The following is a 10,764-nucleotide window of genomic DNA, read 5'->3' as shown; positions in this document are numbered from 1 at the left end:
GATAAATTGATGTCAAATAAACTATTTTTTTATATAATTAAGAATTAAGAATATTCTATTATGAATAATGAATTGATTTTTTTTCAAGATGTACGACTATCTTTCATATTAAATATCAGTATCATAAATTGAATTCTTAGATTAATAATATATATAAATCTTTTTTTCCAAACGGGTCGGGTCAAGTACCGACACATAATCTAAGTAAAACCCAGGAGTTTCGGGCGTGGTACTTAGCAACTCAAAATATAAATATTCCACATCCTCTTCCTTCTTCATTGTTTCACTCTCAATTTCTCAACTCTCTCTATTGCTTCGTTTTTCTCTCATTCGCACAGCGATTATTTTATTTGTTTTTCACTCTTTCTGTCGTTTTTGAATTCTTATTGCGTTTCGTAGCTTTTCCCAATCATGGCCAGAGGCGTAATCTCAGACGACGAAGGTGAACCCTAGAATTCTTCTTGCGTTTAGTTTCTTCGTATTGTTGTTCAAATTCTCACAATTTTTGATTTTTATCGCGTTTCTTGATGCTTCAGATGAGGTTGAACTCGACGAGGAAGAGAGGGAACCTGTCGATGGAGATGGATTGGAGGAGGGTCGCGATGTGGATGACGATGAAGAGGATGAAGAAGAAGGTATGGAGTTCAATTCCTTGAATTTGTTATCTCTGTGTTGTCTGGGAGTTCGGAATTTTCATATTTGTTTGTGAATTTTTAACAGTGATGGCGTTGTTTGGGTTATTTATTTTAGAAAACTAGGGTTTCTAGCTTTAATTAGGGCTTTCTCGTGTTGTGTGTTTGGTGTTGATTAGAACCGTTGCACATGGTAATTAGAAGGGAAAAAGGTTCTCTCTGTTAGGTTGATCACGTGTTTGGAAAAGAAAACACATTTGCAATTCTTGTGTTATTTTCATTAGAGAAACCAAAATTGGTATTTGTAAATTGGATTTTATTGTTATCTGGCTGCGAAAGTGAAACTTAAGTTGTATGCATGTACCAGTTTTATTAGTCGGAGTTTGTGGAGTTTGAGTTTTTGAATTTTTACATCATTTTCAATGTACATAGTTAGATAGATAAAGAGCACTGAATTCTGGCTGTGGCAGTGCGTTGTTATTGTTATTATACATCTTTGTTCTCTATTTCTATTGTTTAAGATTTAATAGCAATAGCTCTGGCCTCTGGGCTTCCCTCGATGTCTTCAAACCTATGTTGGGCTGTGGGCAATATTCATACGAACTTAGAAAGAGTGATGCTTAATTTTGAAGTTTTTCCCAGTAATGTGGTTGTCGATTAAGAGTTTTGCAATTTTAGTTTTTTATTTGTTCTTCATATTTTCCATTTTTACCTTGTTATTTGGATGCGATCTTTCATATGATATCTTATTCCTGGAGTTACTGATGCTCATAAGATTATCCTTCATAGGTTTCTATCTAATAAATCTTATTGTTACTGATTCAAATTCTCTCTCACTCCAGAAGGGCAGGATGAATATGAAAATGATGGATTTATAGTTGACGAGGATGAAGAGGAGCAGGATGAAGAAGAGAGAGCAGAAAGTGACGAGGAACGCCAGAAGAGGAGAAAGAAGAAGAGAAAGTCAGTTCTTTATCCTTTATGTGCTTTCCTCTTCTCTGCATGTGGTTGATGTGATGAGCTAAGTTCAGAGAAAATAGATGAATGTTTGATATATGGAAACATTTTATTTATTTATCTAGATAAGCTTTTATATATATGTGTATTTATATTTTATAATCACTCTTGTCACTCTTGCATCAAATACCTAAGAAATTTTCCTATTAAGAAGCTATTGAAGTGTTTTTCTTTGATATATAAATTTGTCTTGTATTGTTTTAAAATTATGCCATGCATGTCAATAGAAATGCATATGGTCTACCACTCAAGCCTATGGGTTTGTTTTTATTGTCCCTGATCTTTGGTTTTTTTCTTCCTGTCCCTTTGTGGGAAGTTGGAGATAGGAGGAAAAAAGTTTACCTCGTATTTTTGTTTGTAGTAAAATTGAAATTCAAACTCATACATGATGTTAACATCGTCATTCTAAATTCTGATGAATGTATTCTCAATATTTAAGGGAGGAATATGTCCTTGATGAAGATGATTATGAGCTGCTGGAAGACAATAACATCAATATTCATCGTCGGAAGGTTTTCTAACTTTTTTTAATTTTCATTTTCAGAATTAGTATTGGTTTTTTGTTGTTGAAGTTTGCATATAGTACACAAGTTTTTTGAAAGTAATTGTCAATAATTCACCAGGACATTAAAAAGTTCAAGCGGCTGAAAAAAGGCCAGAGAGATACTGAGGAGGAGCCGTCTGGGCTATCTGATGAGGAGGATTTTGTTGGAAGTGGTAAAGTTGGGCGAACTGCTGAGGAGAAGCTTAAACACCGTTTATTTGGCGATGATGAAGGTGTTCTCCGGTTATGCTGGTTTTATATGTTTCTTGTTTTCACGCAGTGCTTGTTTGGATAGTTGATGGAAAACTACTTTTTGAACTGAATGGATTATAGAGATATTAAATTTGGATGAATTTGTTTTTGGCGTGAGAATGTTTACCATGGAACAATTTTTTAGAATCAGTTTGGTTTGAACACTTCATTGTGTTTTAATGTGAAATTACTAAATTAGTGTTGAAGTTGTTTCGTGATGCGAGGACAAAATCATACAATTAGGTTTGGGTGTTATGAAAAATATTTGCTTCATTTCATTTTGGGGTGTCAATGTAATTTCTTGGCATTTGAGACAGCATAATGAATAATGAGAATGTCGAATACCATTTTGTGTGCTCGCAATGCACAATAGAGCAAACACATACTTAAATCACTTTCCATTATTTACAGGAGCTCCACTTGAGGATATTGTTGAAGATGAGGAACAAGGAGAGGAGGAGGAGGAGGATGCAGACATTGGAGAAGATGATGAAATGGCCGACTTCATTGTGGATGAAGAAGAAGTTGATGAGAATGGAGCTCCTATGAGGTATTTTAAATGTTAATTTTTTATTATTATCAGGAATTCTGTTATTTGTTCTTATGATCTGTTTCTGCAATTCTATATAGACGAACAAAGCCGAAGAGAAAAACTAGGCAGGCACATGGAGTCTCTTCCTCAGCTGTTCAAGAAGCTCAAGATATATTCGGTGATGTTGACAACTTTCTGCTGACTCGCAAGAAAAATCTAGAGTCAAATGAATATAGAGAGACTAGACTTGAAGATGAATTTGAGCCTATTATTCTTTCTGAGAAGTATATGAGAGAGGAGGATGACCAGATTAGGGAAGTTGATCTTCCAGAGAGAATGCAGGTTTTGTGATATCTCTGTTGAAATAGATCAAAGTTTACTGATCACCTAGTTGCTTTCATTTAAGATGAGTTATTCTAATCATTTTCTTGTAGATATCGGAGATGAGTACTGGCACTCCTCCACTGGATGGAAGTATAGATGAAGAGAGCCAGTGGATAGTTAAGCAACTTAGTGAAGGGGCAGTCCCTTGGATTTGCAAAAAAATTCCAACCTCCCAAAATAATAGAAAGAACCTACCAATTGACGAAAATGATATTATCAGATTTTTGGAACTGTATCATGTGCAAAAGTTAGATGTCAGTATCACCTGATCTGTGAGATTTACCTCTTTTGTTAGCTATCTTTATTATCCTAATGTCCTAATATGAAAATTTTCCTCTTCTAGATTCCTTTTATTGCTATGTATCGGAAGGAGGAGTGCTTAAGCCTGTTGAAAGACCTAGAGCGACCCGAAGCTGGTGGTGAGAGTTTGGATAAGAATAACATGACACCTACTCCAAAGTGGCACAAGGTTTGTTCACATTGATGGTGTTAATTTTCTGTTACTAGTTTGTTAACTTTTAACATTATCAATCTCAAATTGGATTCCTTGTGCACCATTTAGGTGCTTTGGGCTCTTCTGGACTTGGATAGGAAGTGGTTGCTTCTTCAGAAGCGGAAGGTTGCCTTAGAGTCGTACTATACTAAACGGTTTGAAGAGGAGTCCCGGCGTATTTATGATGAAACAAGACTAAACTTGAACCGGCAATTATTTGAATCAGTTATGAGATCATTGAAGGAGGCGGAATCTGAGAGGGAGGTTGATGATGTTGACTCCAAGTTCAACTTGCATTTCCCACCAGGTGAAGCTGGCGTTGATGAAGGACAGTACAAGAGGCCAAAAAGGAAGTCAGTATATAGCACTTACAGTAAGGCAGGCCTGTGGGAGGTTGCGAACAGGTTTGGATGTAGTTCTGAGCAGCTTGGAATATGTCTATCTGAAGTTAAGGTGGTAAGTATGCGTATATTTTGGAACTGATATTTTTTCATACCTTGAATTGAAGTTTTTGTTCTCCTTGCCCTCTTTTTGTAGCCTGAGTTGGTAGACCCAAAGGAAACACCAGAGGAGATGGCTTCAAACTTTACATGTGCTATGTATAATACCCCTGAAGAAGTACTTAAGTGTGCTAGGCACATGGTATGCATATGTACCTTTCTTGCAGTCATCCTTTAAAAGGCAGAATTTATTTGACACTATTGTTTTTTTCCAGGCAGCTATTGAGGTAAGTTGCGAACCTAGCATTAGGAAACACGTTCGTAGCCACTTTCTTGATCATGCTGTGGTGTCAACATGTCCTACTGCTGATGGGAATGTAGCAATAGATTCTTTTCATGACTTTGCTGTGGTAAAGTGGCTCCGAGAGAAGCCTCTGTCTAAATTTGAAGACGCACAGTGGCTTCTTATACAGAAGGCAGAAGAGGAGAAACTTCTTCAAGTCACTATTATGCTTCCTGAAGAGAATCTTAATAAATTAATTGACCAATTCAATGAGTATTATGTTAGCGATAGTGTTAGCAGATCTGCTCAGCTGTGGAATGAACAGAGGAAGTTGATACTGCATGATGCAATTTTTCGCCTTCTTTTACCGTCAATGGAAAAAGAGGCAAGAGGTGTATTGGCAAGCAAAGCAAAGAATTGGTTACTTATGGAGTATGGGAAGGCCTTGTGGAATAAGGTTTCTGTGGGACCTTATCAACAGAAGGAGAATGATCTTAGCTCTGATGATGAGGCTGCTCCTAGGGTTATGGCCTGCTGTTGGGGCCCTGGAAAGCCACAAACAACATTTGTTATGTTGGATTCATCAGGGGAAGTGCTAGATGTGCTTTACACTGGATCCCTTACTTTAAGGTCACAGAATGCTGGTGACCAACAACGGAAGAAGAATGACCAGGAACGCGTTTTGAAGTTTATGACAGATCACCAACCACACGTTGTTGTTTTAGGTGCAGTAAATTTGTCTTGCACTCGTTTAAAGGAAGATCTATATGAGGTCAGGATTTGGTTTCTATGTCGACGCCATTATTTTTGGTTCCATTTATTCCCTCCAACGAATCATTCACTTAGTGGTTTAGTTTATATATGCACAAATTTTCCCAAATAGCTAATTACGCTGTGTCAATATCCTAAGCACGTGGGCATATAATACTTATGCGTTGAAGCAAGTAATGAAATTTTGTTAGTCTGAGTTGGTGTGAAACCATTTGATAAGTAAAATTAGTGTTCACATTTACCTCCTACTGGGCACTGGCTAAGTTGATATATGGTAATAACAATTAAGCTATACTAAATTGTTCGAGTCATGGTGTCTTAAGTTCAAGTTGGGAATTTCTTATAATTCAATTTTTTTACAGGCTCTTATAATTCATTTTTGTTACTGAGGAAAAGACTGATGTTGTTGCATCTTGGATCTTATATGTGGTTTACTCTACTTTATTAGGTCATTTTTAAGATGGTAGAGGAAAACCCTAGGGATGTTGGGCATGAAATGGATGGGCTCAGCGTTGTGTATGGAGATGAATCTCTTCCCCGTCTTTATGAAAATTCTCGAATTTCCTCTGAACAACTTCCTTCCCAGCAAGGTAAATATTAAGTTTGGCTGTACACTGCTACCTCTCTTTAATGAAACCGGTAATAGTGTTCTATCTGTTGTTGTTGCTGCATTGACAGGTATAGTCAGGCGGGCTGCTGCTCTTGGACGATATCTCCAGAACCCATTGGCAATGGTTGCAACCTTATGTGGACCCAGAAAGGAAATATTATCATGGAAACTGAACTCTTTGGAGAGCTTTCTCAACCCAGATGATAAATTTGGGATGGTTGAGCAGGTTATGGTGGATGTGACCAATCAGGTTGGCTTAGACATTAATTTATCAATAAGTCACGAGTGGTTATTTTCTCCTTTACAATTTATTTCTGGGCTTGGTCCACGGAAGGCTGCATCCTTACAGAGATCCTTGGTAAGAGCTGGTGCAATTTTTACCAGGAAGGATTTTTTGAAAGAACATAAGCTGGAGAAAAAGGTTTTTGTCAATGCAGTTGGTTTCTTGCGTATCCGGCGAAGTGGGTTGGCTGCTAGCAGCAGCGAATATATTGATTTGCTGGATGATACAAGAATTCATCCAGAATCATATGTTATTGCACAAGAGTTGGCCAAAGATGTGTATGAGGAGGATGGCACAGGTGATGCAAATGATGATGATGATGCATTGGATTTGGCCATAGAGCATGTTAGAGAAAGACCTAGTTATTTGAAAAACCTTGATGTTGTGGAATATGCTACTGCGAAAGAAGAACAAAAAAAGAAACAACAACAAACTGTTATCAACCTTCTTAAGAAAATAGAAACTTTGCATGACATAAAAAGTGAATTGATTCAAGGTTTTCAGGATCGTCGTAAGCAATATGAAGAACCAAGTCAAGATGAGGAATTTTATATGATTTCAGGTGAGACTGAGGAGACTCTTGCTGAAGGTAAAATTGTCCAAGCCACAGTTCGCAGAGTGCAGGCCCAGAAAGCAATATGTGGACTTGACTCTGGAATGACTGGAATCCTGATGAAAGAAGACTATTCAGATGAATATAGAGATATAATTGAATTATCTGATAGGCTACATGAAGGCGACATGCTCACATGTAAAATCAAGTCAATTCAGAAAAATAGGTATCAAGTCTTCCTCGTTTGTAAGGATAGTGAAATGAGAAGTAATCGGCTACAGAACAGCCGTGATTTTGACCCCTATTACCATGAAGACATACGCTGTTTGCAGAGTGAACATGACAAAGCTCGGAAACAAAAAGAGCTTGCAAAGAAGCGTTTCAAGTCAAGGATGATAATTCATCCCCGCTTTCAGAACATAACTGCAGATGAAGCAATTGAGGTTTGTTTTTGATTAATTTTATATCTTGTTTTATTGACCTTTTGCTAGACTCACGAGATTTTCGGAGTTGTGAAATTGTCTTTTAGTTCACTCTGTATGCACTTGTAACATTTCTTAGACCCGAGTGACTGATGGAGAGAAATTTGATGATGATTGACTCGTAGTTTTAAAACTTGTTGAGTCATTGGTTATCTCTACTAGTAGTATTGGTTTGAACATTTATCGTGCGGCCAGACAATTTGGCTACAGCAGTGGTGTCAATGATTTAAACCATTGATTTGAAAGAAAAATTTAATCCATGGTTATATGATTGTTACTGGGTAATTTTACTACTCTGTACTGTTTTTTTATTTGTTGGAAAGTCATACCCAACCTTCATCTTTATGCTCTATCACTGGTGTTTTGGGTTCTTCAATTGCAGCACCATGGTCTTGCCCTCCCTTCCTCCAAGTGGTTCTTCCTTTGAATCTTTGTCCTCTACGACAATCATGCATGTCTCACCCTTCTTTCTTTGACGTCTTCATGCATGGCACCAATGTGACAGTACTTACTCTGACCTCTGACACTGTTGCCCTGATCTTTTTATTCAGCTGACCTCCGACACCAACCACAATCTCTTCCCTTTAATTCTTCCCCATCGATACAAATGTTATTCACAGCATCTCTCCTTGGACATCATCCTACGAAAATGCCACCCCAAGTCTATTTCCAGCCAGCCATAACAAGCTAGTGTGTTAGAGTGCAAGATGTCAAAACCTACACTACCATTCACTATGTTGCCACAAGTTTTTTTACAATCTTGGACAAAGCAACACAGGTTAAGTTGGTCATGGTCTCATGGATATGGGTGAGGAAGGCAAAGTAATTGGGTTATGGTTTTTTTAATTAAAAAATCACATGGGATCAAAAGCCATTTTGCACTTTGGTCTTTAACTTGTGATATTTATTGACCAATCCCATTTTGCCCCTCTATACAAGTTAAAAGCATGGAACTCTTGATGGTGCCGTATCCATATGGAACCGTGGTAAAAGCCTTCATTGATTTGGATGCGACTACTTCCAACCAATTTATGGAATTTTGTGTTAATTGTGTACAAATGATATTCTGGCCTTCACTATTCTATTCCCAGGACCCAGATATTATCACTTTGTATCCAATATCAACAAAGGACTTTCCTTTGCTGGCTCATGTGTTACATTTCCGTCTAATATTCTCTTTCTAATTTGCTGCTTGTTTTCAAGAATATGCATGTCATATTCACTGAATTAAAGAGTTTTTTCTCTTGAGAGTTTTGGTGTTTAGATATCGGATTCAAATAAATAGTTGTGGTTCTAGTTCTCAGGGTTGGTGTGGGTTCCTGGTGTGACAAACTTGTAGTTTAGTATAATTCATACCATTTTCTCAGCAAGTAATCATTAAATAGAACTCATTAGGTTTGTCTTGTAGCAACTTTAATGATTATTAAGTTTGCTTAGCTTTTCCTCTATATTTATACAGTTATTGTCTAACAAAGAACCTGGAGAAAGCATTATCCGCCCTAGCTCACGGGGACCAGAGTGTCTTACTCTAACTCTCAAAATTCATGACGGGGTATATGCACACAAGGAAATAGTTGAAGGTGGAAAGGAGCGTAGGGATATTACAAGCTTACTTCAAATTGGGAAGACACTGAAAATTGGAGATGACACATTCGAGGATTTAGATGAGGTCTGTCACTACCCTAGTTTTCTTGATGATTTTCTTTTGCCAGTGAAATTTACTTTTTTCTGATCATTATTGCGTAGGTTATGGACCGTTATGTTGATCCCCTTGTGACTCACTTGAAGGCAATGTTAAACTATCGCAAGTTCAGAAGGGGCACAAAAGCAGAAATTGATGAACTTTTGAGGATAGAAAAAGCTGAGAATCCTATGCGCATAGTCTACAGTTTTGGCATCTTGCATGAACATCCTGGCACATTTATATTAACTTATATAAGAAGTACAAATCCACACCATGAGTATATTGGGCTTCATCCAAAAGGGTTCAGGTTCCGGAAAAAGATGTTTGAGGACATTGATCGGCTCGTGGCTTATTTTCAGAGGCATATTGATGATTCCCACCATGATTCAACCCCCTCCATTAGATCTGTTGCTGCTATGGTACCAATGAGAAGTCCTGCAGCTGGTGGCTCATCAGGGGCATCTGGGGGTGGCGGCTGGGGTGGTTCACACAGTGAGGGTGGTCGAAGAGGTCATTCTTATGATAGGGATCGATCTTCTACTCCTGGTTCTAGGACAGGTATAATAATTTTGAATTCAGCTCTTAGCTTTAGGTCATGGCACATTCTTGTTAGAACGAAATGACTGTTTAGCTAAATAATTATACAGGTCTGGTTATTACTGATCTATGTACTCTTTCAATCTTTTCTAATCTGCTTCTTTGATGTTAATTTAATACTCACTTCATTTCCATACATGCTGAGTGAACAAAAGTCTTCTGCTATTAATATGGTTGACTGGTTTCCCTTCCCCTCGCCTGCATTTTTTGGCTGCTGTTCTTTGTCTCTGATTCACATGTCATCCGACTAATTGTTTTCACTGGTCATTTATTCAGTTAGATCTGGTAATTGGTTTCAATCAAAATTTTGATTACGCTCCTGGCTGTTTTATTTTACAGGACGGGCTGATTATAGAAACAATGGTAATCGTGATGAACACCCCAGTGGACTGCCTCGTCCATACGGTGGTGGTCGTGGCCGTGCTCGAGGTTCTTATAACGACAACAGAGGACATGGCTCCAATAATGAAAGGCAGGACTCTGGCTATGCTGGGGGAAGATGGGTTTCTAATACACGGGAGGGGGGTGATGGTTTAAGCAATTTCCCAGGAGCTAAGGTTCAAAATTCCCCTGGAAGGGAAGCTTTTCCTGGTGGTTGGGGTGGTGGAGCCGGTTCAGGTGATGCTGAACATGGAAGCTCTGGGTCAGGAACTGCCTCCAAGAAAGCATCCGACAATGGGTGGGGGTCTGCAATTGCCGGCAGTGGCTCTGGTTGGTGAACTCTTGAGAACCTAGTTTAACTGACCTGCAGGCAGGCTACTTTATATGCCATTCATTTTCTTCTTTAGTGCCTACTTTCACATTGGTTATTTAGTTGTAAATAGATTTAACCTTAGAACAAATGTACTTTGAATGTTCCTGTGAACGTTTTTGTTTTTGCCTGATATTATATGTAGGAGAGTTTTATTAAAACCTAAGGGATTTTCAAATGTTGTTAAATGATACTGACAGTGTTTGTGGATTGCGTGGTAAGAAAATATTTACCTCTTTCTACATTCATTTCTACGTTTGTTGTTCATGTTCTTGGTTTATATTACTTTTTTTCTTCACATTTTCTCTTCTAAGTGTTTTTAGTTCGCATGTTATTGGTAATTTGTTTTCAACTTTAATTTGTCCCTTTCTAACTACTTTTCCCCTATATTTGACGATGTTTTTTCTGACTTTATTACGTAATCTTTTATGACTAGGTTGTGTTATGTGGATTTTC

General features: G+C 37.8%; 1 protein-coding gene across 1 annotated transcript; it reads left to right on the top strand.

Moving 5' to 3' along the window:
- On the top strand, positions 261-10,556 carry LOC109358314 (transcription elongation factor SPT6 homolog). Its single transcript, XM_019602474.1, has 17 exons — positions 261-442; positions 537-635; positions 1,475-1,595; positions 2,089-2,161; positions 2,273-2,426; positions 2,857-2,995; positions 3,076-3,319; positions 3,412-3,615; positions 3,705-3,830; positions 3,924-4,310; positions 4,392-4,496; positions 4,570-5,349; positions 5,797-5,938; positions 6,027-7,237; positions 8,736-8,945; positions 9,023-9,518; positions 9,897-10,556. Exons 1-17 carry the CDS (start codon positions 412-414, stop codon positions 10,274-10,276), a joined length of 4,902 nt encoding a protein of 1,633 aa, XP_019458019.1. The 5' UTR covers positions 261-411; the 3' UTR covers positions 10,277-10,556.

The sequence above is a fragment of the Lupinus angustifolius genome, chromosome LG10 (assembly GCF_001865875.1).
Source record: "Lupinus angustifolius cultivar Tanjil chromosome LG10, LupAngTanjil_v1.0, whole genome shotgun sequence".
NCBI lineage: Eukaryota > Viridiplantae > Streptophyta > Magnoliopsida > Fabales > Fabaceae > Lupinus > Lupinus angustifolius.
Note: the sequence above shows the minus strand (reverse complement) of the source record. Positions and strands in the feature narration are given on the sequence as shown.

Excerpts from the sequence above, each read along its gene's own strand:
- LOC109358314 (XM_019602474.1), top strand. The coding sequence starts at position 412 with ATGGCCAGAGGCGTAATCTCAGACGACGAAG. Across the intron at positions 3,616-3,704 it reads ATCATGTGCAAAAGTTAGAT|ATTCCTTTTATTGCTATGTA; the intron begins GTCAGTATCACC and ends TTCCTCTTCTAG. Across the intron at positions 4,497-4,569 it reads TTAAGTGTGCTAGGCACATG|GCAGCTATTGAGGTAAGTTG; the intron begins GTATGCATATGT and ends GTTTTTTTCCAG.